General features: G+C 36.7%; 1 protein-coding gene across 1 annotated transcript in view; it reads left to right on the forward strand.

Annotated features, from left to right (window-relative positions):
• The window catches only part of ADGRB3 (adhesion G protein-coupled receptor B3), a 498,176-nt gene that overhangs the window by 423,501 nt on the left and 47,978 nt on the right, over positions 1-26,697 (forward strand). The window contains exons 20-22 of the mRNA XM_088137454.1: positions 21,044-21,194; positions 22,665-22,734; positions 26,033-26,099. Of these exons, the coding sequence (XP_087993580.1) occupies positions 21,044-21,194; positions 22,665-22,734; positions 26,033-26,099 (288 nt within the window). The remainder of the gene's footprint in view (positions 1-21,043; positions 21,195-22,664; positions 22,735-26,032; positions 26,100-26,697) is intronic.

Below are 26,697 nucleotides of genomic sequence, written 5' to 3' on the forward strand. Positions count from 1 at the left end.
AAGCATAGCCTGGTTCTGGACTTAGAATGAAATTTGAAGCAATTTGTAATCAATTAGATTGAAAAGAGGAAAATGGGACCTATGAGAAGTTGAATTTGTTCAGACACAAATGTTTTGAAACAGGCAACAAGTCAGACAAATTGCTGGCATACCAACTGCAAAAGGAACAGGTCGAAAGAACTATTACTTCTGTTTGGGATGGGAGAAGACGTGTCTACAATGAAGGATATGATGGAACAACTTGTTAAATATGATTCAAGATTATACAGAGAATAGACATGTAATCCAGATAAGATTGAAGATACTTGAATATAATACTACTTAAAAAATTTAAGATCAACCAAAGGAATTTCTTAATAAGCCCATAACAGAAAGTAAAATGAAAGAAGCAATAAAAATCACTGCAACTGAACAAAGCTCAAGGACCTGATGATATCTCTGCAATATAATACAAGACTTTTCAAAAAAATTTGTTTAAATCACTAACCCAGGTAATGAATCAGCTTCAACAATGTCAAGAACATCCTTCATCATCAAAAGAAACTTTCATTTCTCTGATCTATAAGGAAGGAAATATGTACCATAATGATGGGGACAAGACAAAGTGGTCCCATTTCTCCTTCCTTATTCTTACTGGCATTAGAACCATTGGCAGAGAAAATGCATAAAGAAAGCAAAGTTTCAGGAAATAAATTAACAACTCAGGAACATAAATTGAAATTATAAGATGGTGATGTTGTACTTTCACTTATACATCTGTGGGATTCTTTAGAGCTGATATTATATACGGCAATATGGTTCAGTGTCAGAATATCACATAGATAAGGGTAAATTTTAAAACAATTGGTAGTAATTTTATTAAAGGTTATAATTACAACAGTAAAAAACTAATGTAAACTAAAAATTAGAAGAAAGAATAGAAGGTTCAGAAAACAAATAAAAAAGAAGGAAAAAGAGAAAGAGAAAGAGAAAAGAAAGTAAGTATATAGTAAAGAAAAAGAAAAGAAATATATAAAGAAATGACTTCCCACCTTCATTAAAAGTATAAACAATTTTAGTAACTTATCACCTTCTGTTAAAATACATCAAATGATCTCTTCTTCCCATATCCCCTCTCATCTATAAATAAATCCATAAAGCATCATCATTTCAGTCCTGATGTCAGCAAAAGTCCATTAAAGGTAACCAGAAATAACAACATATCTATTTTAACGTTGATCAAATAAACCAGCTTTATATTCCTTCTTTCTACTTCTAAGAATCTCAATCTTTAGTCCCTTCAAATAATGTCATAGAACTTGATTCCTTTTCATTTTTTCTTTGTCCCTTCTCATGAGATTCTTCAAAACTTTAAGCCTCTTTTGCAAATCCAATATAGGAAAATTATCCAGGTCACTCTCTTGGTTTATTGTTTCTATATCCCTTTTAATTATTAAGACATCAACTAGTTTCTTTTGTATGTCCAGTGTAACATATTTTTCCATGTCATTCTTGTAGCCTGTCATTTGTAAATCCATTTTCAACTCAGCTCAATCTTGTCAGGTAGAACTTGTTCCTCTTCCATAATATCTTTTAGATACAGTCTCTCCATAGAAGCAGATGTCTCTGTTGACATTATTAAAATTAACCTCTGAGTCCATCGTACAAAAATTCCTTCAATTTGTCCAATGTTAGAATATTGTGCTTCATCCTGTAATTGTAAGTCAAATTTATGTGTTCTTCTCCTTTAATTATAATCTTTAGTTACCTCTAATGTCCAATTTTTAGAATCTTATCTTATTATGCTTTTTTTTAAAAAAAATCAAAACAAAAAACATTTTCCCATGGGAAGGATTCTTTATATTTAATTCCAAAATCTTATTTCAAATTTATATGGACCCTTAGTCCATTTGTAGCTTTCTAAAATCAAAGTTTTAATCACCCTTTTGCTGTTTATTCCCCCCCATACTTTTTTTTTTTTTTTTAGTTCTTAAACTTGTAGTTAAAACTTTCTTTCACTAAGGATTGAGGGAAACTTATCCAGTGCTATCACCTGTTGAACCAAAGGTTTTTAATAGCTGAAAAGTAGTTAACAAGCAATTTCCAAAAGTGATTAGAAAAGGAAGTATGCAAATTTAGTGTCCTTTCAAAGGTGCCAATAAATTCAAATGTTGACAGGGAACTTAAATGAGGAAGAAAAGCAATATTTGTACCAAATTACAGGTTTTAATACTATTGCTGAAAATCTAGGAATTTACTTGACAAAAATCAGTAAAAAAATCTATTTGTAAATCATTATTCACAGGTCTGGAAAAAATATAATGGCATCTTTTTTTAAGATGGAGAAAATAAAAACTGTCTTGGTTAGGGCAAATTGCAACCATTAAAATGAATTCTCAACCAAGGCTTAGTTTTGTCTCCAAATGATTCCAATAAAAATTAAAACAAGGTATTAAATGGCTACCAAAGGGAAATAACAAACTTTATAAGGTCTAATAAAAGGCCAAGGATTAAATTTAAGACACTACAGGATATGAAAAAATGGGGCAGCCTAGTAGCTCCAGACTTTAAATTGTATTATCAAGCTACTGTTTGGATTACAGATTGGATTATATCACCCTATGGTAGGGTTATCTTCACTGGTCAAAGAGAATGTCCAGGTAGACTGGACAAATATCTTTGGACTGATACAAAGAGAAAATAAGATTAAAAGAGATTATGCAATAATAATAATCTTATTAAAGGTTTGGGATAAAAATAGGAAAACAATCACTCCAGACTTATATCCTCTTGCTTCATTATTGAATATCTATTATCATGAAGAGGAAAGCACAAAGAAACTCATTAAGTGGAAACACAACAAATCATATAGACTAAAAGATTGGATTATTAATAAGAAAAAGATAAACTCTTTTTGTGATTTTCTCTTCAGAATGGATAGAACTACCCAACTAATATTCTTTTTTTTTTTCAAATAAGCAATATAGCTTTAAAAGAAGTGCAAAAACAAGAGGGAACACTTAGAGACTTGACTGAATTTGAAAACCTTGTAACATGAACTTGAAATTGGCTGGGCCTTATTTATAAATTATGTATATATGACTCAGAAACTTAACAAGCCAAATACTGTATAATTAAGCAGATGCAGAATTTATATACAATAGATGATAATAGAAATTTTAATGGAAGAAAAACTATAAAATTCATACCAAATATTATATCTACAGAAAACTGGTATAATATGTTTTACTGCTGTTAGATCAGTCCACTACTGATTGCTGAAAAGAACAATTTCCTTTCCAAAAATGGTTAGAAATGCAATTATCACATTGGATCATTTCCTTCATATTTGGTAGCAACGTTGTAAAACTCAACAATTTTGGAAAATGATTTATAATAGAATGAAACAAATTTCAAAGGCTGGATTTCCTCTACAAGTTATTTTTTAATAAAATATTACTAAACCTTACACTGCCACAAAGTATACTGAATTAGCTGTATTTGTGGTAACTGCATCAAGGAAACTCTACATTTCCTCTTAGAAAGTGCACTTAATTTCTTCTGCAGAAGGATAGCTATTTAAGCTCTGGGACTATGTTTTGATGACCTTTGAATTTCAGAATAAATCCCGCAGAGAATTTAATTCAACTTGAGAACCATTTTTTAAAAATTATAATTGTATATATGGGCTGATATCACATCCAAAATTAGAATTTCTCTTAACATAAATGGAATAGACATTCCTATAATTCTTAATCTCATTTTATGATTTATACTGTACTGACTATTGCTACTGATATTCATATATTACTTGGATTTTAACAATGATTTGTAGTTTTAAAACAATATATTATACTCAGTTGAAACTATTCAATGAAATATAGAATTTTTTTAATCTAAATAAATCTCCTGTGTACTTTATTTTTCTTTTTTTTCTTTTTTTCTTTTTTTCTTTTTTTTCTTTTTTTCCTTTTTTTCCTTTTTTTCTTTTTTTCTTTCTTTCTTTCTTTCTTTTTCTTTTTTGGTCCCTCTTTCCTATTTTTTATTTCTTTCTTATATATCATAATTTTATGAATTATGCATTCCCTTTCCCTTCCTTAAAAGTGCTTAATAAAATATAACAAAGATAATGAAAGATCTGGATAAATTTGCTAAGGAAAGTTAGCCCTTTCCTTAGCAAATTAGAAAAACATTTTGGTTTCAAACTGGTACTTGACCACTGCATATAGGTTATAAAAGAATTAATATTCACAAAAATCTTCAGGTCTGTAATATTCATAGTTAAAATAGACATATAATTGTCTATTTTTCCTGTGAATATTGCAGACCAGAAGATTTTGTTGTTGTTGCTGTTAAATTAATCAAACTAAATAGTGATGAATTTCCAATATGCTGTTCTCAGCCATCTGCAGCTCTAATATTTTATTATGAAGCTTTAAAAAAAAGCATCTAATCTCATTCAGGGCATTTTCTTTAGTGCATTTTACCATTAAAAGGAAAAAAAAATGTATTGGCTGCTTCCAAAAGTTCCTGAAAATCAAATTGTAAAAGGGAAAAGAGTTAATAAGGCATCCTTTGAAAAATGACTCATGCCTGATCCAGTTCTAAAATATATGTAAGTGGGAGGAGGTTTCCACGTGCACATGCCTAGCTGGATGAAGAATTACATGTGCACACAATGATTAAAGTACATGTGATTCTTTAATCTAATTCAATGGGTGATAATTAATTCTAAAAGCCAACATCCTACTGATCATCTGTTCATTAGTAGAAGCTGAAATTTGGATTCTATCTTCTTATTAACCATTGTATGTCTTAACAAGATAAAGGCTTTTTTTTAAAAAAAAAAGAAGTTGGATTCAGTGTTGTCAAGACTCTACAATCCTGATAGTTCCATGGAAAGACAGAAGATTATTTTCACTGATGAGCCTTCTCTACTGCTGCCTACTGTGTACCCAACTGAAAGATTAGACCAGTGTTTCTCACCTTGGCAGCTCGAAGATGTGTGGATTTCAACTCCCAGAATTCCCCAGCCAGCCATGCTGACTGGGGAATTCTGGGAATTGAAGTCCACACATCTTCAGGTTGCCAAGGTTGAGAAACACTGGATTAGACCAGCATAGTGAGTTAGGCAGCACTGAGGGCTTTAGGCATAAGTAGTCATTGTAAATCCACTCTCCTGATTTTTTCCACTAACAAAAGAAGCCTGTTCATGAAAGGTCAACCCAGAATCAAACCTTGTGTGCACAGAACCTTATCATCTTTAAGCAAATGCTGTTGCAAACCTTTTGTGTTTACAGTCTCATTTTAATTCAATATTTATTTTTCTCACTCCTTTTAGCTCCATTTGCTTAGTCTGAAGATTATTTACTTGCTATCCCTGGGGAAAATACTATGGATGATCTGTAGATCAATCAGTTCAATATTTGTTAGTCTCATGCCTATACAAAATAAGCAGGAGAACATTTCTAATACGATTTACAAAAAATGTTTTGGGCTTTGTGCAAGCACACCTTTCTGAAATTCATTAAAGCAGCTTTTTCTTTTTCTTTTATTTTTTTTCAGACTTCTTCATGAGTGTAAAAAGAGTTGCAGCTCCTTTAAGAAACTCACTAATTTTAATGAGTCAATCCCTTAAAGCTCCAGCATCTAAAGACAGGCTGCTTTAATGAAAGCAGAGAACAGCCATGTTCAGAGAAACAGCCAGAGAAAGCCAGAGAACAGCCCAAACCCCTCATATTAAGAAAGAAAGAACAAATGTGATGGGACTATGATACAAAATGGGTGTGTAGGAGGGATTTTCCATTTTTTCTGTTATTGATGGGAGAGAGATTGAGGATTTTCTCCTTTTTAAAAGCATGTTAAACCATACCATCACAGAAATTCTATTGACAGAGTTCTGAAAGTCATACCACACCCAGATCACTGAAATCTATGCTTATTACTGTTATTTAAGCAGTAATTTCTAAATAAATTCAAAATTTACTGCTTCTAAAATATCTAGTGAGGATTTTGCCCTTGAATATGTCTAATTGAATGCAATCAAATGAACTTTCTTAAAGGATTCTATGGTGAACCCAATGTATTCCTTCTCTGGAGAATCGTGTCATCTTTATTTGATGGCATTTGTCATCTTTATCCTAAAGGTAGCATATAAGTACATTTGATTGCAAGGATTGGGATATATATTTGTAACAATGACATTTTAAAAAGTATCCATCATGCCTTTAGGATAACACTTTTCCCAGAGTAGCTTATAATTGATATAAATATTAGTAAATGTATATATACATGTGTTTGTGTATATGTGTGTATATATATATGTGTGTGTGTGTGTGTGTGTGTATAATATCCACAAGAGGGAAGACTCTGTCTAAGCAAGCACATTTTCCATTTTGGAAATTCTGCCATACAGTGTCCAAGCTGTTTCATCTGTATTATCCTCTGAAGAGATTCACTTTACATATAGACTTTAGTCATAGAATTAGCCTACTTCCCAAATATGCTTATAAATGTAATGTATGCATGTTTTTCACTTAGATTTATATTGGCGTTGACCTATATATTTTACAAAACTGGTGCCAGGGAACAAGAAAGGAGTTCTTAAGATACTTAAGTTCTTAAGTATCAAAAGTAATCTACAATTAGAACCAATTCATCCTTCTTTCTCTTAGCTTTCTAGTATAATATTAACAGCCAGGACCACTTTAACAACATGGGAATTTTAATTGCCCGTTTAGGCAAAGAGGTCATCCTGCTTTTAAACTAATGCCTAACTTTCCAGTAGTGACACATTTTGATTCATTTTTATTTTGGCTTCTCCCTATGAACTAAAGAGTCATATCCATTGCACAGCACAGCATGTTAATGCAAGGAAATTCTGGTGCTGTACTAGCTTTGCTTCATTCCAAGAGAGTTGACACTTCCCCTGTTAGCAGAAGTATTTAATGTAGAACAAAAGAAAAGTTATACCCACATCTGTCATATCTGTTCAAAACTGAAATTATTAATTGAGCAGAAGTGATGCTTCAGTCCTGCTGAAGATAAGTGTATTTTGGTCTGTCAATACCTGGATAAGGCACCATCCACGAATCCTATTTATACACTGTGCTAAGTTCCAAAGGAGTTAGATGTATAAAATAAACGTAACAGGAATCAATCAATTATATCCAGCTGTTTCAAAGAAAATGGGGGCAAATACTGTGAGCTATCTTTAAGTAGAATGCCAGCCTTCCCACAGCTGTAATTTTGTGAAACACCCAGAGATGTGGCAAACCTTATCTTTTACCCATCTGTTCTTGACCCTCCTGTATATGCCCATTATATCTGATATATATCCATTCTATGCCAAAGCTGTGCAGTGCTTGGAAGAGTCCTTTCACTCTGACAAAGGTCTGGGTCAAGCTGCTTCAATCAGCACTACACCCTCACTTCTAAAAGCAAAGAACAGGACCTACATGGCTTCATTCCAAGCCTTCATCTGATGTGGAATTGAAGGGCAAAGCTTGAGGTGAAGCAGAGCTGCACAAGGTGGTCAGTCATACCTCAAAGAGACATGCACAATGCATGCAAAGAGATGCACAATGCTTCCCTGAGGTGACATGCAGCTGCATCACAAGCCTGTATTCTTTCTCTTTTTCTCTCATTTGTACCCACCTCAAAATAGGAGTAAAGAATTAACTATTCTGCAGTATTTTCTGCTCTCACTTCTGCCAAGCAATCCAGTGACAATGTTCTCCTGCCCTTGAACTGTTACTTCCTCCAAATGTTCCAATAAAAATGTTCTTTTTATTCTTTCCAACCCAACAAATTTTGGAAAGAAATTGTGTAAAGGGGCTTTTGTAGTGAGGGAGAGGGTTGTCAGGTTCAAATATAGGCTGGATCTGACCAGGCAGTGTGGAGGAAAGAAAAAAAACACCACCATTTTCCCCCATTTCATCTCTATGGCAGAGGAAGGGGACAATGGCTTGGAATGCTGCCAGCTGCTTCATTCTTAAGCTTCCCTCCTTCCTTCCTCCCTTCTGGTCATGTGACCAAGAGCATGGCTATTATTCAGAGGTGGAAAGAATTCCAGAAGCAGGTTCTGGATGCTTTTACTACCTTGTTTCTAATCTTTAACTTTGCTAAACTTCTGGAAAGAGGCTGTGCAGGGGTCAGATCCAGATGGAACAGGAATTTGCACTCCCATAAAGCCTACAGCACAATCAGCAAAGGTATTTCACAAATTTCCACAAGAGGTGGCAGCGATAGAAACACTTGTGGCACTCCTAGGACTGCCATCTGTTAAAGACTTAAATCAAATCACATTTAATTGATTAAGCTTGCAAACATTTGTATGCATGTACTCTCAGCTAGTACATTTTTGGGTGAGACATTCCTTCCCCTCCAAGAGAAAGCTGGCAAAACACATAATACCTGCTGTGTTTATATTAAAAAAAAAAACAACGAACTATATTTTTTTTAAAAAATCATGTTGCCTGATGAATCAAATCAAATCTTTATTATGGACATAGATCAGCATTGCCTGATGAATTAGAGGTACTTTTAAAAAAATCAATTAATTAAGACTATCTCAAAAGTTATTTGATTGAAGGTTATAGGACTATCTCACTGTGCCCACAAATCTATGAAGCTCCAAACTCCAAGTCAGAGGTAAGGAACCTCCCTCCTATGGGCCAAAAGTGGCCCATAGGCCTTTCACATCCAGCTAATTATATCTCCATCCATTCCCCAATCCCCTCTTCTTGTTTCCACTCTAACCCCAGACTGTTAGGCTGAAAGGCAACAACTGGTCCAAAGTTATTTAGTGAGCTTCATAATAGAGTAAGGAACCCACGTTTCTCCTAAATCCCCAGTCCAAGATTCTCCACCTGGGCTCTCAATATTATCAGTTATGTTGAGGTGGAATTTATCTGGTGAGTTTAGCACACGCTCTCAGAGGAGCCACAGAATCATGAAGCAGTATTAAAACACTAAAACTTTTAATGTTAAAAAAAATTGAAAGTAATACAAATATATAAATGCATGCAGATATATTCTCATTGGGCAAGCCCTCTATAGCAAAAGAACTAGAATGGAGACAGTTTTCAGAAGAAACAAACCGTTTCCTGTAAACTAGATGGTCCATATCAGAGTAATAATTAAGTAGGTCTCTAGTTTGTGGAATAAGTTTCCCCTATATACATTAAATGGTCAACTACAGAGCTGTTCTACAGGAATATGAGAAGCCATTCTTGTCACAATAATTGAAAATGCAACCAGAATCTTCACATCCCTACATGAAACAACATGATTGGAAACTGAAGCAACAGATCTTTGCCTGTATAAAAGAAATGGCTGCATTTAAAAGAAGCCTGTGGAACAGAAACTTAAATGGAACAAAGGCCCCAAAGGGAGTTATGCATGAGTTTCTTGAAAGCTGGATGGTTAATGCTGCCTAATCAGCAGTGTAAAAGAGAATACACAGTGCTCCCATTGAATCCCTCACGCTGTAGATGCTGTTTAAAACTCAGCGGTAAAAATTTGGAATTCTGTAGCCTAAATTCTAATAGGCTAAACTGGGAAACTGGGTTGGTATAAAAGAACACAGTCTGGAAGTTTCTTCTCCCTTTCAAAAAATGAATTCTTTAGTGAGAGCGATACCAAAGCACAGTAGTAGAAGGAGGGGGAGGTAGTGGCAGTAAGGAATAAGTGGGCAGCACTTTCGTTCCAGTTGGAATTAGCACCTGAGATTTTGTGTTTTGTTTTGTTTCTCAGAGATGCCAGCAAATATCCTGGTGGTTCAAACAATAAGGGTTGTGAATTCATCACCCGGTTGTGGAGAGTAATTAAAACTCTCATGTTTATTTTTCCAAAAGTTAGCACAGAGTTTTTTTTGATTGGAGAAGAGGAAAAAACCAGATAGCAAGAACATGCCCATGTTACTTTTGATTCAGCGTCTTTATGCAATCATTTCAAGGGATGGGGGACGTCTCACTGCTGAGTATAAACCCAGTACAATATTAGAGGGAAACATTAATATCAAAACTGGTACCAAGACCCTTATTAAAGTCAAGGCTCAGGTGATGGGTTTCTGTGAATGTTTGTTGTACTATAAACATAGGAAGGCAGGCAGGCAGGCTGGCTCCGTATTCCACCTGTAGTTGATCAGATGTCTGGGAATTGTTGCTTATTGTACTGAATGCTCTTGTCTTCCTTGATAAATATTTTGCTGTTCAGTATCATTCTAGTAATTTGGATAACTTATATCAATCTATTTGAGCACATCTATTCAGCCAACTTGAATACACATTCTTTGCACATGAATCTGGATCGAAATTACAGGTAGTCCTGAGGTTATGATGACAATTAGGACCAGAATTTCCGTTGCTATGTGATGCAGTCGTAAAGCGCAATGGCACATGACCGCATTACTTAGTAACGACAATCCCGGCAGTCCCAGTTGCTGTCATAATCCCAGGACCATGGGGGTCATTAAATGGGAAGAGCCGGAAGTCCCAAGCAAGTAGGCTGGCAGGTGCACAGGGTGGCGGGGGGTGCTGCAGGGAGCACGCGTGCATGCTGCAGGCCGGCACTACAGTGTGTGGGTGGGTGCGCGGGGGCCACAAGGGGGTGGGGTGCCATAGGCAGGCATTATGGAACACGGGTGGGCAAAAAAGCAGCAGGAGCAGGAGCGATTTCTGACTTCCTGCTAGCTTCCCCATTAACTTTGCTTGTGGGAAGCAGCAGGGATTGTCTGAATCATGATCACATGACTGCAGCTCACTGTAATGTCATAATTGCAAGCCAGGCACCAGGTGCCCAGATTGCAATTACTTGATTGCAGGGACACTGTGATGGCTGGAACTCTGAAGACCAGTCATAAGTCCCCTTCTTCAGTGCCGTCGTAACTTTGAATAGTCACTGAATGAGTGGTCAAAGGACTACCTGTAGACAATGTGGAAAAACCCTGACTTAGCTAAAGTAAGCTTAGCAAATTCCATTTCCTATATCCTTTGTTATTCTCCCTGTGTGAGGAGGGCAAATGTCTTATTTTACAGGGAATGGTCCTCTTTTTGAAGCCATTCTCTATTTCAAGAGTTCAAGGATGGCTTACAGAAAGAAACCATAACCATTAGGCAGGCACACAGGCCTTTGGACACTAGCAAACATTGCCTTCCTCACTATGGGGAAATTAATTGTCTTTCTGTTTAAATTATATGAAGTGATAGGACATGTTGGATCTGATTCCAAAAAGCTGTTTCAGAGCATGCAAAGGGTGCATGTGGGCATGTGAATCTAGCAGCTGCAACTCCTTAAACTAGCCACATGCAGCTGCTTTAAAGAATTGCGATAGGTACTAGGTTCACATTCCTACATGCTGCAAAGCATCTTTTTAAAATGAAATCCAAAGCATAGCACAAGCTATTTAAAAAATTTCTAAATATACACCACATGTGTCATTATGCAAATAGGTATATTCCTTGTACTCCTTCTTTTTAATGATGAATTCTTCTTTTCCACTGATATTGTAGCCTACACCCAAGGCTACAATGCTAGTCCAGTTACTACCATGCTGCTTGTGTTGAGTAATGCCTAGGGCTGTCCAGGGTATTAGGCAAAGGTCTTTTCCCCCATCCTTCTAAGCAAGGATTCAGCATGTGCCAAATATGTTATGGTGCTGCATTAGTTGCTTCCCTTGTGTTCTGTCTTTTATTCCCTCCTCTCCCCTGATTCATACCTTTAGATTGCCATACATTTTACTTAGGCATAAATGCCATTTTGCTTCAGAAAAATGTGTGTTTATATGTTTCTGTGTATACATGTGTGTGTGTGTGTGTGTGTGTGTGTGAGAGAGAGAGAGAGAGAGACAGAGACAGAGACAGAGACAGAGAGAGAAAATAATAGAATGAGCCATGACCAGCCAGATCCCCCCAATTATACAATGAGGACAGAAGAGGTGGCATCTGGAGTCCTGGAGAGTCCTGAATGCCTACACGGCTGCCAACCCTGTTTAATTTTAGTTTAGTATTATTTTAAAATACATATGGCATCCACTCCCATGTTGTGTTCTAGGCAGCTTACAAACTGGTACCTCAAACACACAAATGACAGAAATGTATGCAAATGACATAAAAACATCTATGATGTAATTATACAAATTACATACATGGATGCAAATGAAGTAAATTATGTAAATTGTTCAGACTGCTTTGGAAACAATGGAATATAGGAGGTAAAATCTGAATAAAAATTTGTCTGTTGCAGCCAAAGTCTACAGAATGGAAGTCTGGAGAATCAAGGTTTTTTTATACTGACAAATACTCAGGACCAGCATTAACCCACGTTAAAAGAGAAGTTTTGTTGAAATGTGGGTTTTACAGCTTGGAAACATTTTCCTCAGTTTCATTATGAAAAAAAAATGGAGAAAATTTTCACCACCCCTTTTTTTTGCAATTGCTTAGTGCCTACTGAAGAATGATAAACAAAACAGTAGAAGACCATAGACTCATAAATTAGCACAAAGACCAAAACAACTGTAAGGGGGTGGGTGGGTGCAAAACAGAAAGAGAACAAAAACAGTCCTTTAACCCTGTTCTTTGTCTTCATGAAGACTAAGGTCACATTCTACAACATGCTGGGCTTTAAACTTCATTTAGCAACTACATGTGGTGCACCTCCTTCCCTGAATTAAGTTTTAACTGTTTTGGGCATACAATGTCATTTAGGCCTTTAATGGCTACAACCTTGATCCCTTTGACCTGAATGCTATACCTTATGTTTATTATAAATTAGTTATCCAGATTAAAGGGATCAAAACAATTGTTTTGAGGGATCAAAGGGGTCAAAAAGACAGTTAGTTAAAATCTTCAGTAAAAGAGCAGTGCCTGGGGAAGCTAACAGTGGTGCTCCACATGAGCTCACTAACAAAGATTTGTGTGCATTAGGAGGACGTTGTTGATTTAAAGAAACTCAGCCTGATTCTGATAGGTTTTATGAGAATATTCATCAGTTTGGAATTTCTTTTTCATTCAATTCATGAAAATTAATGTTTAGCTTACACTGCTCCTTACCCCTTTTATTCTTACTACCCTGTGAGAATAACAGGCCTATAGTTACCTGGTGGGCTGAGTGGAAGTGATGAAATTTTTATTGTGAGTTTCTGCAAAGGGAAGCTTTCAGTTTCACTGGATATGGTTACATTTTTATTCATTGGTCAAGTTTAAAATATGATATTGAAACAATATTATTTCTAAAGGACTGTATTATCCACAACTAATTATTGTGTCCTTCCTGACTCATTACTTAGAACTGAAGGAGGGGAGCAACAAACCCATGATTAAATAACAAGTTACTGACCCTTCCTCTATCCACTCTCCATGTTGCTTGTAACATAACATGAATATATTACAGTTCTATGATCAGTCTTGAACTTGTAGAGGGAACTGACCAAATTGTTTAAATTTTAAGCACATTCACACATACTCCCCAACACATATATTTCGTAAAAGTAAAATACAGCTGGCTAATTTTCTAAAAAATTAAAAAATAAAATTCTAGTTGAAGAAGTGGGAGATTTATACACTGATTTGACTCTCTCATCCTCTATTCTTCTGTTTCTCACACCCACATAGGCATCACTTTCATAAACACCAACATTTCAGAACTTTCTGAAGATAAGGCTATGTATATTGTTACAGTGTGTTCATGGAGTAACAATGCCATACTTTAACTATGTTGGAGAAAGCAGTTAACAATTGTCTCTTGAAGAGCACAGCTTTCTTAAGCTGGACTCACCTGAGCTCTCCAATAAGCAAACAATTGTTGCCTAACATTTCTCAATTCCAGAGAAAGCTACCTTCAGTCAGAAGAAACAAAACTGCTGCTGTCAGATGAATCTATAATGTAATCAACAATCGGTCTTCCTCTGAAGCATGATGCTTTTTGCATACTCTAGGGGGTAATGTAAGCATGCTTGTACCTTCTGCTGCAGTGGGTGGGCCTTTTGGCCCCACTGTCGATCTAGAACTTCTACCTTCCTGGGGATGCCAGCACCATAGTGTTCCACAGTAACAGAAGTTTGTCTGGTCATTTACTCAAGAAGATGTCCCAGTTGCCAGAGTTTTTTCTTCTCCCAACCTTTTTCTGGGTTTGGAAGAAGTTTATAGTTAATCGTCAAGCAGGAAAGAAAACTATCTGTGGTACCTGCATCTGCCAATGTCTGATAATGAACACATTTCCCAAATCATCTTGAGGTGGAAAATCAAGATGATTAAAGCTGTTCTGGCTTCTGTTTTATATTCCATGCATTTTTAAAAAACACAGTTGTTGCTAAAACATGATACTCTTCTAGATTTGAAAGGGAAAATATGTTTCATGAACAAGATCTTGCAGTTCTTGCTATGCGATTCTAACTGACAGAACAAGCTGCTGGGAACTTTAAGCTACGTCCCACTGAGACTCTTGCCTTCCGTGCACATCATTCCTGAAAACAGATATACAACCCATTTAAATGCTACCCTTGCCTATGTTGTACAGTAGCCAATGCCACCTATTGATATGAATAATTTACCCCACTCTCATTGTGCAAAGTATTTCTTCATCACCATCCTCCTAAGAACTATGTGAGGAAAAGCATTATGTTCCATTGCTACAGAGTGCTGAGAAAACACTGTGGTTCTTTTGTCCTGCAAAATTCATCCCAGCTACTTCTTTCTTTAAGGCAGACCAGCATAATGTAGCAATTCACATTCCATGTTCAGTTTGTATAAAATATTCTAACTTAATAAACCAAAATTTCTCTCTATACATGAGAATGTGCATGTGTGAATAAAGCTCAATTCTGTTTTAACAGAAGTGAAGAATGTGCACATATATGTGATTAAAACACAAACCAAAGCATGATCGGTGTGCTTTTAATAATCCAAGTGATTGGATTCATGATATTTCAGTAAAACATTCTGCATTCATTCTTTTTTAGTTTTTTAGTTCCTTTACTGGAAAACTCTTTGATGTTGAAAGAAAAATTAAATTGGACATAATTCAATCCTATCTATGTAAATAAAATTAAGCCCCACTGATTGTGATGGGACTTACTGCTAGGTTTATGTGGAGAATTACATCTTTAGCCTTAATAAAATTATAAAGGGAAATTCAGATGGCAACTGCATTGAATGAATTGCAGATATAGACATTCATTCAGGTTATCAGTTCTCAGCTAATGTTCACAATTTGAGGGCAGCGAGAGAGATGGAGATCAGTTGTGTTTGCTCTTCTAGTCCAGTCTGGACAGGGAGCTTATCTCTTTCCTTGGGAGAAGGTCCATATGATTGATCATGTCAACTATCCATGGACTGGTGATATCCCAAAAAGTTTTGGAAATTCCTTTGGGAAAAAACAGGATTGAGGTCAGAAGCTTCCCTTTCCCTGGCAAAGAGAAGTAGATCTAGACCCAATCCATGAACCACAAAAAATGGAGGTAACAATAGGGATGGTCATTATTGCAGCTACTGAAAAAAAAAAAAAGTTCTCTATGTGTGTGAGTCTTCAGCTTTATTGTGAACAGGCAAAACTCAAAGCAACTGATTGTGCTGGCTTGGAATTCTGATGCTTTGGGAATACCAGTTTGGGAAAGGCTGCTACTGAATAAAAGAAGCTTGCTGAAAGTAACTTTAAAAAGTTGTGTATGTGTAGAAAGAGAAGTTCTTATTAAATAAGCAACATTTAGCTTTTGATTTATGAATATTTGGTGCTTATTATCTGAGTACTTATTAAGAAAGGGGATGCGGTGGCGCAGCGGCTTAATGACGCTGAAAGTTGCTGGCCAGAAATGGTTGACGCTTCAGCGGTCCGAGTCCAGCCTTCGCGTTAGCAGGGTGAGCTCCTGTTTCCTCCCCAGTTCCTGTAAACCCAACAGTTTGAAAACTCACGTGAGTAGATAAATGGGTACTCTCACTCCGGTGGGAGGAAAAATGCTGGCGGCGCCTTGCAAAAAGGAGTCGGGAGCAGTTGCCGGTAACTGCGAAAAACCGCACGCACCCGAAAAGGGCGCAAAGCAATGGAAACCCCGCCTCCTGCGCTCGCCAGCTGGGCTCTGCCCTAGGAAGGAGGCTCTGGCAAACCACTTCTGAAACAATTGCCTTGAAAACTGCAAGGACTCGTCCAAGCAGTCACTGCAGAGTCGGTAACGACTGAGCGCAGATAAAAAAAAAAAAAACTTATTAAGAAAAGTTATATTTCCACTGTATTGTCGAAGGCTTTCACGGCCGGCATACGATGGCTGGTGTGGGTCTTCTGGGCTGTGTGGCCGTGGTCTTGAAGTTTTGTTTCCTAACGTTTCGCCAGCACCTGTGACCGGCATCTTCAGAGAGCAGGAGCACAGACAGGAGCAGTTCTCTCTGTGCCCAGGGTGAAACGTGCTGTGCTGGCGAAACGTTAGGAAACAAAACTTCAAGACCACGGCCACACAGCCCGGAAGACCCACACCAGCCATATATTTCCACTATTACCAATAACAAAACTGCATATAGGAGTATATTTCAAATATATTTATAGAGGATAAAATCTGAAAATGCACATTTAGTCTTTTTTTTTTTTGAAGTCATCACTTTTATGCTTTCAGAAGTGTCTGCGTACTAGGTTTGATCTGAAGGCTGAATCTTATTTGTTCAGAACCCTAATAACTGTAATACATGGATGGATTCTTCTGTTTGTTTCTTATTTAGCTTTCAGAATCTTCTCTTTATGTAGGGAAATTTTTATATTGCAGTTTCACCAAGTCATCCACAAAACAAAAGGCACGATATGCTATCGTGACAAAATTATTAAACTGGAAAATTAACAGTAAAGGGAAATATGACTCCATGGCCAATTGCTATGGCATTTTCTGAAGATCAGTGGAAATATGGCTTCCTTTTGTTATTCTTACTTGTCTATTCCTGTAAATGAAAATAAAATCTTTTCCTCTGCCACTGAATGTCAGAATTTACAGAAAGATGTTGACCCTAAGTCTTTAATCATCAAAGTCAATAAGATTTCTGTCCCTAATTTCAGGGGATTAACATGTGGCTGTTGTATAAAGACGGCCATGCTAAAGAGTAAGCAAAATCCTCAATATGAATTCTCAAATTAGTCTGATACTATAATCGGAGCTGGGTACAAAAGGCCCTTCAAAATTTTCTACTATATTTGTGAGCAAGAAAACCTATGTAAGCAATTTCTCCATTTTTTTAGTGGAAGGAGATACAGTCTAACCATTTTTCAAGGGTAGAATGATCCCTTGGCAGTGAGTGATACATTACTAATGAAAAGGTTCCCAGAGAGAATTCTTCCTTTGGTATTAATGGAAGAAAGTCAGTTGTAGTGGGATGACCGAGTAATGAAAGCAGGATATTCGCACCCAGATCATTTGGCTGCCTTGTGACTCAATTAGTGCAAGACCTTTCTCTGAAATACTTTTTTTTCCCTTTGAATGATTCACTAGACTAGTTTCCTTATCATGTAACTGAATAGACCTGGGGGGGGGGGGGGAAACACACTAAAGAATTTTTCTGCCCAGCATCAGTAATCAGCACAACTTCAGCAAATTATATGTCTCTCTCAGCTGTAAAAGCAATGGCTGGAGAGGTATAAGGTGAAGAAGGCTGATGTTTACTCCAAAGTTTCTCTATTGTTTACAGGCTGAAGCTTATGCTCATCATGGTGGTGCAGTTAGATAACGGGCATGGTGGGCAGGAGAGGGTGAAATGGTCATGTATTTTATTTCAGTTGTGAAACACACAGCTAATTGCGAAAGAGCACCAGGGGAATATTTCTGCAACGGTATACATGATCAGTCGGTCAACTATTGACAATAATCAGAGCTCTAAAGCATTACCAAAAAAAAGTTAGTAATGGATTGCAGTAGTAGAGAATTTTCAATCCACTTTCTTCTCTTGAGTCAGGAGCAGGTCATTGTGGCCATCCAGATGTTGCTGAATTAAAACTCCAGCAGCCCCACAAGGATTCAGCAACATCTTGGCGGCAACAGATCACCACAGGCTACTTTGCTACTTCCTAATGACTTTCAGAGTTGTTTGCCAACAATCCCATCAGAAAAGCAATTTGTTTTAAAGTTTAGCTCTTAACTGACTCCTTTTATCTGTTGCCTTGATATAGTCTTACTGCATAATTCAAATAAATATGTGTGCATGTGCCTATATGTGTCTGTGTGAACAGTACCAAAATATGCTTGTAATTTTTATGAGGATTTTATGTTGTGTATATTTAATATGCATTGTTAGATTTTCTGTGTACATGGTGAGAAGGTATGGTCTTACACCTGTGCTGCTTGCAGGCTCATCACTTTTTATACTTGAGCTCAGGAAGTCAAGTAGCACTTCACGATAAAATTAGATCTGAAGCTGATTTGGGAGCGCAGAAAATTAAACATTTGAGAAAAGTGCTTGTCTTTTTTTTTTTTTTTGAAGAACAAACTGTCAAGCTTTTGTGTCTGAATGCATAACAACTCATAGCACAATGCTATCCTACGAGAGTATCCAATCCATCCATGTATCTTGCTAAAGTTTGGCTCCTCCATCGGTATTTGCATTTACATGTTTTCTCTACTCTGTCCACTGAAGCCAACAACTTGGAAAGGTTTAATTCTGATTTCAGTTAACCTTAATTTAACACATTGTCCAAACACTACAGTGTTGTTAATGCTAGCTATAATTTACTAGAGAGATAAATAGTTCTATAATGCAAACTATAATACATAATTTGAATACACGGGGGTGTTCAAAGGTACGGTTAAAAAAAAACAACCCTGTGGTTGAATTGTTTAAAGCAAGCCATATTCACAGAGGGGTTTCCTGGTTTGGTCAAAAAAGTCAAGATGATGGCCACAGTGGTGCCACATGCATAAAAACCAGGTACACCTTGGATCACACCATCATGGCCACCATCTTGACTTTCTTGACCAAACCACAAAGACACCTCTTCAAATATGGCTTGCTTGAAACAATCTGGCCACAGTTTATTTGATTCAGTTGCTGTCATTGATTGTAGTAATCAAAGTGGAAAGGGAATGCTTGCAACCGTACAGCTGTGCAGGGAGGTACGTGTTGGTGTGTAAGGCCTGCGCTTTCAGCTTCTTTTCTTATGCTAAACTGTGACATCCAGACATATCCCTGTCTGTACCCACAGAAATATTCTGATATCTTTACCATTTTAAATGCATGCTTATATTGCAGGTAATTGTTAGTCCTTGGAATTGTAAGTGGTGTATGATCAGATTCTGATAACAGATTGCTACATTATAACATAAAACAGACTTCCCATGCTATAACATAAATTCTACAGTATCAGGGACTGTGTACCATGTGCTAAGCAGGGAAATGTATAAGCCCATCTGTGGATAAGCTGACCTGCACATTTTTAAACAAAATAATGTGAAAAATGAGCCACCCTAAGAATTTTCATGTTTTCATTTTCACAACTGACTTATTCCTGGGTAATCCATGTATTATCCATTTTTCATGGTATTTTGGTTAAAAATTCAAGGTTCAGCTTATCCACGGATGGGTGTGTACATGAATATATACGGGATATACGGGCACTTTAAAAAAAGTATTACCATATATACTCACAGATAAGCCCATCCATGGATAAGCTGAACTCAATTTTTTGGTTGTATTTTGGCACCTAAAATTCTCAGATTATTTCTGTTGAAAAATCCTGCTTACTTATACATACCATAGTTTAATTAAGCCAAAATTATAGCCGAGAAAATCTTGTCGCTGGGTTGAAAGGCTCTCAAATGACAAGCATTTGACATGTATGGGAGTCTTAATCTCTCAACTGACATTTTTTACATCACTTAGACTAGATAGATAGATAGATAGATAGATAGATAGATAGATAGATAGATAGATAGATAGACAGACAGACAGACAGACAGACAGACAGACAGACAGACAGACAATAGCTAAATACTGAGATAGATCTCTGTGTGTTGAGATTATTCAAAATATACATCAAAATCAGTCTAAAGCAAGAAGCTTCATATTTCCCCTCAGGTTTACACTTGCAATATATTGACATAAAAGGGACTGTTCTGTACCAGAAAACGCATTCTGTGTCTTTTTCAGGGCTTGACAGGTAAAGTGAAGTCAGAAGAGGGAGTTTCAGCTCTTACATGTTCCACTCAAATCCTTGAATAGTTACAAGATACAGAGACAGCTTCTTATTCTTAAGGCAATCATGAGCACACTTCTCCCACATAAAAGTGGCAACACAGTGGTTTTCAAAGAGTGGAGGAAGAGAGACACAGGATCCCTCTTGGCTACAGTCTTTTGAAGCAGTCGTAGCTCTTCCAAACATTATCTGGACAGTGGAAATAGTCCTCATGGAATACCACATACTATGACAGACTGCACATTAGAATACTCCTTAACATCAGAATGTCCCAAAACAGATTGGACCCTCTAGATCAGTGTTTCTCAACTTCAGCGACTTGAAGATGTACAGACTTCAGAATTCCCCAGTATGGCTGGCTGGGGAATTCTAGGAGTTGAAGTCGACACATCTTCAAGTTGCCAAGGTTGAGAAACACTGGTCTAGATGGATCCCTGATTGGCAGTGTGCTGTCTTCCCATGGGCCTGGAGCTTGAGATAGGAGAGTCTGAGTCGAAGTTTGACTTCTGCCACACAGATCAGGCAGACACCTTTTCTCTCTCCAAATCCCCCATTTTAAAAATATTGGAATTAAAAACATCTTTATTCTGTTCCTTTGTTAACAAGCTGCTGCATTTTCATTTTTCCTACTGTAGGAGTATGGCCACTGTTTCCACCAATGTGACCAGAAGATAGCTTTCATAGAGATAATTTTAAAGGAAGCCATTAAGGTTGCCTACTCCAATCTCCCTCTCTCTTATGCGCATGCAGGTACACACATGCACCAACACATATTTTGGCTATAGATCTGTATGGGAATATATTTAGTATTATGTGTTCTCTTTCTCTGGTTTAGCAGAAGCCAGACTAATGGAATGTAACATTTCTTCTCTCTGAGCCTTCAATTCAATTCTTTTTTCTTTGTCTACAGAACATTTGTACCACGACCACTGCATTTTTACATTTCTTCTTCTTAGCTTCCTTTTGTTGGGTTTTGACCGAAGCGTGGCAGTCATACATGGCTGTTACTGGAAAAATTAGGACACGACTCATAAGGAAACGCTTTTTATGCCTCGGATGGGGTGAGCTCCTGTTACTCAGCTAAGACCTTTCTTGTCCACCTTAGTGTTTTTGCATGGATAACCTTTGGAACATGAATGCTTGTTTTAGTAATCTTGGCAGGTAGTAAGTAGATTGTGCTGTTTCTACACTGAATATCAATACTGGAATATTGACAGAATAGCGAGCAAGTGTATTATTTAATTCCATTGATCTGCATCAAGATCTGGCTGGTGATGAATGTTCCATGGTTTACTAGAGTTTACATACTGTAACTCATAGTATTTAGACAATTTTCTGTAAAGCATGGAATATGCAGCCTTTTCAAAGCATAACTGTGGCTGTACCCAGTCAATCCATTTTTATGCTATGTCTTCATTATATACTATGTCAAATACATTGGTCACTTAGCAACATCAAAATGATGCATGATCAGATACCAGAAGCAGCTGACAAGCTACTGGTAGGTAAGGATACACCTGAGTTATGCTAGTGAAAAGATTATTTCCATATTATCTTTATAAATTAATATCATAAAGCTTGGTTTTTCTCAGCCAATCAGGACAAGCAATAAGCACTGTGATTCTGACAAGTAATGACTTCTATAGAAATTCTACTGATACTGCAGTAAAACTGTACCTAGAGATCATCTATCTCTAGAGCTACCAGATGAGAGATGGAGAAATCCAGGTTGACACTAGATAGCAGCAAAGAGGTACAGAAAATTTGAATGCATTGCATTCAATTCTTTTAGCCCATCTCTGGTAACCTTATCCAACCTTATTTATCTTACAGTGGGGAAATTATTTGCCCATTATAACTATGTTCTGAAAGCCAAAAACCGTATGGATATTAAGGCAACCAAACAGATCAAAGAAAGAGGTTTCTGGCCCAGGTAACACCATTTACACACCAGAATAGAGTATAGATAGGAACCAAATAGAGAACAAATCAATGAGCTGAGAATAATTATTAGAGTTGTAAAGTTTCCAGGCATTTTAATTATTTAAGTAATAGCTGAGAAGTGCCACTCTCGTACTTTATGACTTCCAAACCACTTCTTCAAAATCAGTTACTTGTCTTCTGGGAATAGGCATTGTAATGATCTGATGCAATAAATTAGCTGTATATCCAAGTATTTCTATCACATCACTCATGACACTAAGTGAATGCTCTTCTTTATATATTATTTAAAATATATTATTAGGAAATATTTCAGAATCCCATTTTACTGCTTTTTCCATTTCTTTCAGAAAACAAGGGCAATAGGGCCTTAGAAAACAGTGGGGAAATTTGACATTCTGGGGAATCTCAAATGAACCTAAGGACCAAAAGGGATATGAACAGAGAAGCAGCATGCCTGAGCTTCTGTGTATGAAACCCCAGCCACATGTTTTGTGGCACCTTATGTGTATGAAATGTCTCGTAGGATGGTCTTTAGATGTACAGGTCATTAGATACACAGGGAAATAATACTGGAGTTTTTCTTGCAGGTTTACCAGCATTGGTTGTGGCCATATCAATAGGTTTTACCAAGACAAAAGGCTACGGAACCACTCAATAGTAAGTCATTCTATCATAATATATCTTATTTTCAAGGAGTACTCCTATATTCCTGTTTATCACATTGCCTGCATTTGGTTATTTGACTACATCCAGATCTAGGCTGACACTGAGGGTCTTTAAAAGTAGTCGTCCCTGATTTCCCAATTCCCTAAGGGAAATGTGGAACTGTGGCATCAAACAATCATACATAGTACGAGTCTGTTGCTTTCTGTAGAATGACATGTCTTTACCTTTATGGGCAACAGATCATAGAATGAGTAGCTTCTTCTTTCAGTTATTTCTGCCCTTGCCTTTCTGTCTTTCTGATGGCTCAGTCTGAATAACCATCAAGAAAAGGAAACACACATTGGATTCATACCTTATAATAAGCCATTGCTTGCTTAACCATGGTTTCTTGAACTATGTGCAGTTATAAATTTTAATTGTATATCTATTTACTGTTCTAATATGTTGTGAGCTGCCCAGAGTCCCCCATGGGTGGGGACAAGTTTAATAAATAAATTAAATAAATAAATAAATTACTGTTGGTTGGGATTTATTACATTCTTAGCATTACATCATGATTTTCAAACCGCAATGGCTAGGCTTGAACAACAAGCAAAGCAAAAACCAAACAAATGACATCAAATAGCTTAATCTGGTAGATGAAAAAGGCAAGAGTAAGTCATTACCTTGTTATAGCATTTGTTTCTCCCTGCATTGTTCTTTCACAGGATTTGGGGTGGAAGGGAAAAATCCTTATTATTATGGAAATAATAAGTGGAACATTACGGTCCCTTTGCGTTCAGAACAAAGATGATTGTGAATATGGAAAGAGGACTCATTCCAGTGTCCTATCAAATATAGATGAAGTTGAGACTGAAAGCATTAGAAGGCACTGATGAATAAATATCCACATCAGCTTTTGGACTCCACCTTGTATAAATCCTGATCAAACTTTTTTTTTTTTCTTTTTAACTGAGGGCTGAATCATTCCTTCAGGGCTAATCTGTTAGGTGGGTGGGTAGAGCTAAAGCAAGGAGTAGGATCATAACAACTCTTTTTTAACTGTCTTTCTGACAGCTTTCTCTGTCTTTCTTCAAAGGATCAAGTTGCAGAGAAGGGAGAAATAGCTTCTATCAGAGATTGGAACTCTTCTAAAGTGATTTTGAAATTAGGCTGGAAACTATGTATAGTCCTAGCATTCCAGAAAGCAATGAATAGACTTCTTTTGAAGCAGGTGCTTGATACATACCACAATTGGATAGTGACTGGACAGACACTGTTGATACTTTTTTCACATTGCGTTTGTCTGGGATGATTGTATGGGAAGTTGAGGGGTGTTATTAAGGATCAATGTTTTACATTGATATTTTAGATCGGACACCAAGCAAAGTTGCTTGACTGGTGGAAGGAAGGAAGGAAGGAAGGAAGGAAGGAAGGAAGGAAGGAAGGAAGGAAGGAAGGAAGGAAGGAAGGAAGGAAGGAAGGAAGGAAGGAAGGAAGGAAGGAAGGAAGGAAGGAAGGTTAGCACTTTAGTTCATCTGCTCCTGCCTGAGATGAAAAATGACTTGATCCTCATCGCATTTGCAGCCACTAAGTGGAAGAATGACAGTTACTAAAGCATAGGGGAGATGCAGTATCTCCCTAAAGGCAATTCCATTTAAAGGGATTAACAGCTTCTTATTTTGTGAAGAGTATTACATGCACTCCGTGGAACTCACTAGCCTGATTTCATCATATTAATAACTTTAATTCAGTGCCTTGGTGTCTTAAGTCAGGAAGTGTTCTGAACTGTAAATTATCATCAAAGAGGCATTTAAATATTTATATGGAATAAATTCAAGGCTGCAGCCCTGTATCTCAGATATACCTGAAACCTTCTGAGATAAAAACTGAGTGAATGCAGTGGGCCTTCTGAGTAAACATGCATAGGTTTGCAGTTAGCTTATCAAATGCGTTTAAGATTGTATCCCTTGATTTTGCAGATGAAACCATTTGCAGTTGTTGACCTTTCAAATTGCAACAACTGATCTTTCTCTCCCCCCCCCTTTTTTTTTTGTCCTCAATATACTTCCCTCCTCCAAATGCACTGTAGTAATGAGGGAATCATCCATAATCAGATGAAGGATCTTGCACTGGCACTTGGTCACTCCTCTCGATTTTAAGTGATTCTCCCTTCATACTGCCTTTCCATGCAATACAATCCTTGTTCAGTGGGGTGGGGAAAAGATTGGAAAGGGCCGTGGGGGAAGAAGGGGGAAAAATCAGTTGTGTGGTTGCCTTTTATTTGCAGTTATTCTACTCTTTAAAGACTTCATTGGTTGAAACCCTTAAAAGATGTTTTTAATATATGGAGGAATAGTACTGGAATTGGAATTTTAAAGGCTGTTTTAAGAAACCCACACATCCCATTCCTATAAAAGCTTCTTTAAAGATAGCCAATATTTTCTTCAATCTGTAATATCTTGAAAACTGTTTAATAAAAATAAGGGCAATTTTTTAAAAGGCAGAGAATGCAAACTCATGACAAACAGACAGACTATCTTTTCTCAAATATGATGATTCCACACAGAATAAAATAATGCCCCAGATTCCTTAAGTGCACACAGTATATTGTAACAATATAAGTTGGGTGTATAAGTTGGCCAGACTAGGTGGCAGCACCTAGCCTGCCTTGGCTGAACTTGAAAAGTTACACAGGATCAGATCTGGTTAGTACTTGGATGGGAGCCCACCAGGAGGTGCCAGGCTTACAGGCTAATTTGAAAGTTGAAAGCATATTCTGTTAGAAGGCAGTCGCAAGTTACTTCTGTATTACTAGCAATGAAATTACATGGATATGTTCACAAAACCACCCGGAATCAAGCTGGTCTCAGAAGTGACTAGAGTTGTAAGTGAATTGCATTTTGAAGTTTGAAAAAATTCCTGACTGCTGCTGCTTGGCCAGTCTTAAAATGCTAAAAATGATTCTGGAATATTTATTCTATGAACCAGAGGTTGGTTTAGGTCATTCACAGCTCAGCAAGCATTAACTTCTAAGCCATAGCTTATTGTCTGCTGTAATGAAGGTTATAAATGAGATGTACTCCATATTTCCAAGAAGAAGGATGAAAATGTATTATTTTTAAAATTTATTGTTATTAAGATGTGCTGGCCTGCATATGTAATAAATGATATTTTTTATATTTGATGAAAGACCTTAAATGTTTGCTAGCTCTAGCAGGGAGAGAATCAGTGAAGCTTTGCAATGGATAAACATACAGATGCTACACCTTATTAATTTATATTAGTTCTTTTTTAATATTCCTTCCAGTTGCTGGCTATCTCTTGAAGGTGGACTTCTCTATGCTTTTGTTGGACCTGCAGCTGCTGTTGTCCTGGTAAACATTTTTGGCATTTTAAATATCCATAGATGGATGGATAGCTAGAAAAAGAAAAAACCAGATGAGAACAGTTTTTCTATTATTATTATTATTATTATTATTATTATTATTTGCATCAACTGTACTGTATAAATTTGCTGCATATAATGTTTATGTCTTTGTACATGTTTAATATGTGCAGTTTTATTTGTGAAAGAGGATTGTGCACTATTTTTTCTGTACAAGAAGAAAATCTAGAGAAAGTATTAGAATACTTAGAATACAAGTATAACTTATTTCTTGTATTGTAAAACTACATTGTATTTATAGCAAGTATTTTACATTACAGAAACAAACATTCCCACCTTAATAAATTTCTGGCCACACCTCTTCATTTCCAATATATTTTTAGTGTTCCTTTCAGCACATCCTTTCTCAGCCAGGTGCCCTCCAAAACTATTAGACTTTAAATTCCATAGTCCACAGCCATCATGGAAATAGGGGAGATGAAGTCTGTACCAGCCATTTTTCAAAAGGAACCTTGCTCTTTCAATTACTGAGAAGTCTTCTATTTTATTTTGTTTATGACACCAACTTGATAATGAGTCAATCTATT

Source organism: Python bivittatus, unplaced genomic scaffold (assembly GCF_059951505.1).
Source record: "Python bivittatus isolate LINGU-HERP-01145 unplaced genomic scaffold, Pbiv_v1 ctg000020_np1212, whole genome shotgun sequence".
Lineage (NCBI taxonomy): Eukaryota > Metazoa > Chordata > Lepidosauria > Squamata > Pythonidae > Python > Python bivittatus.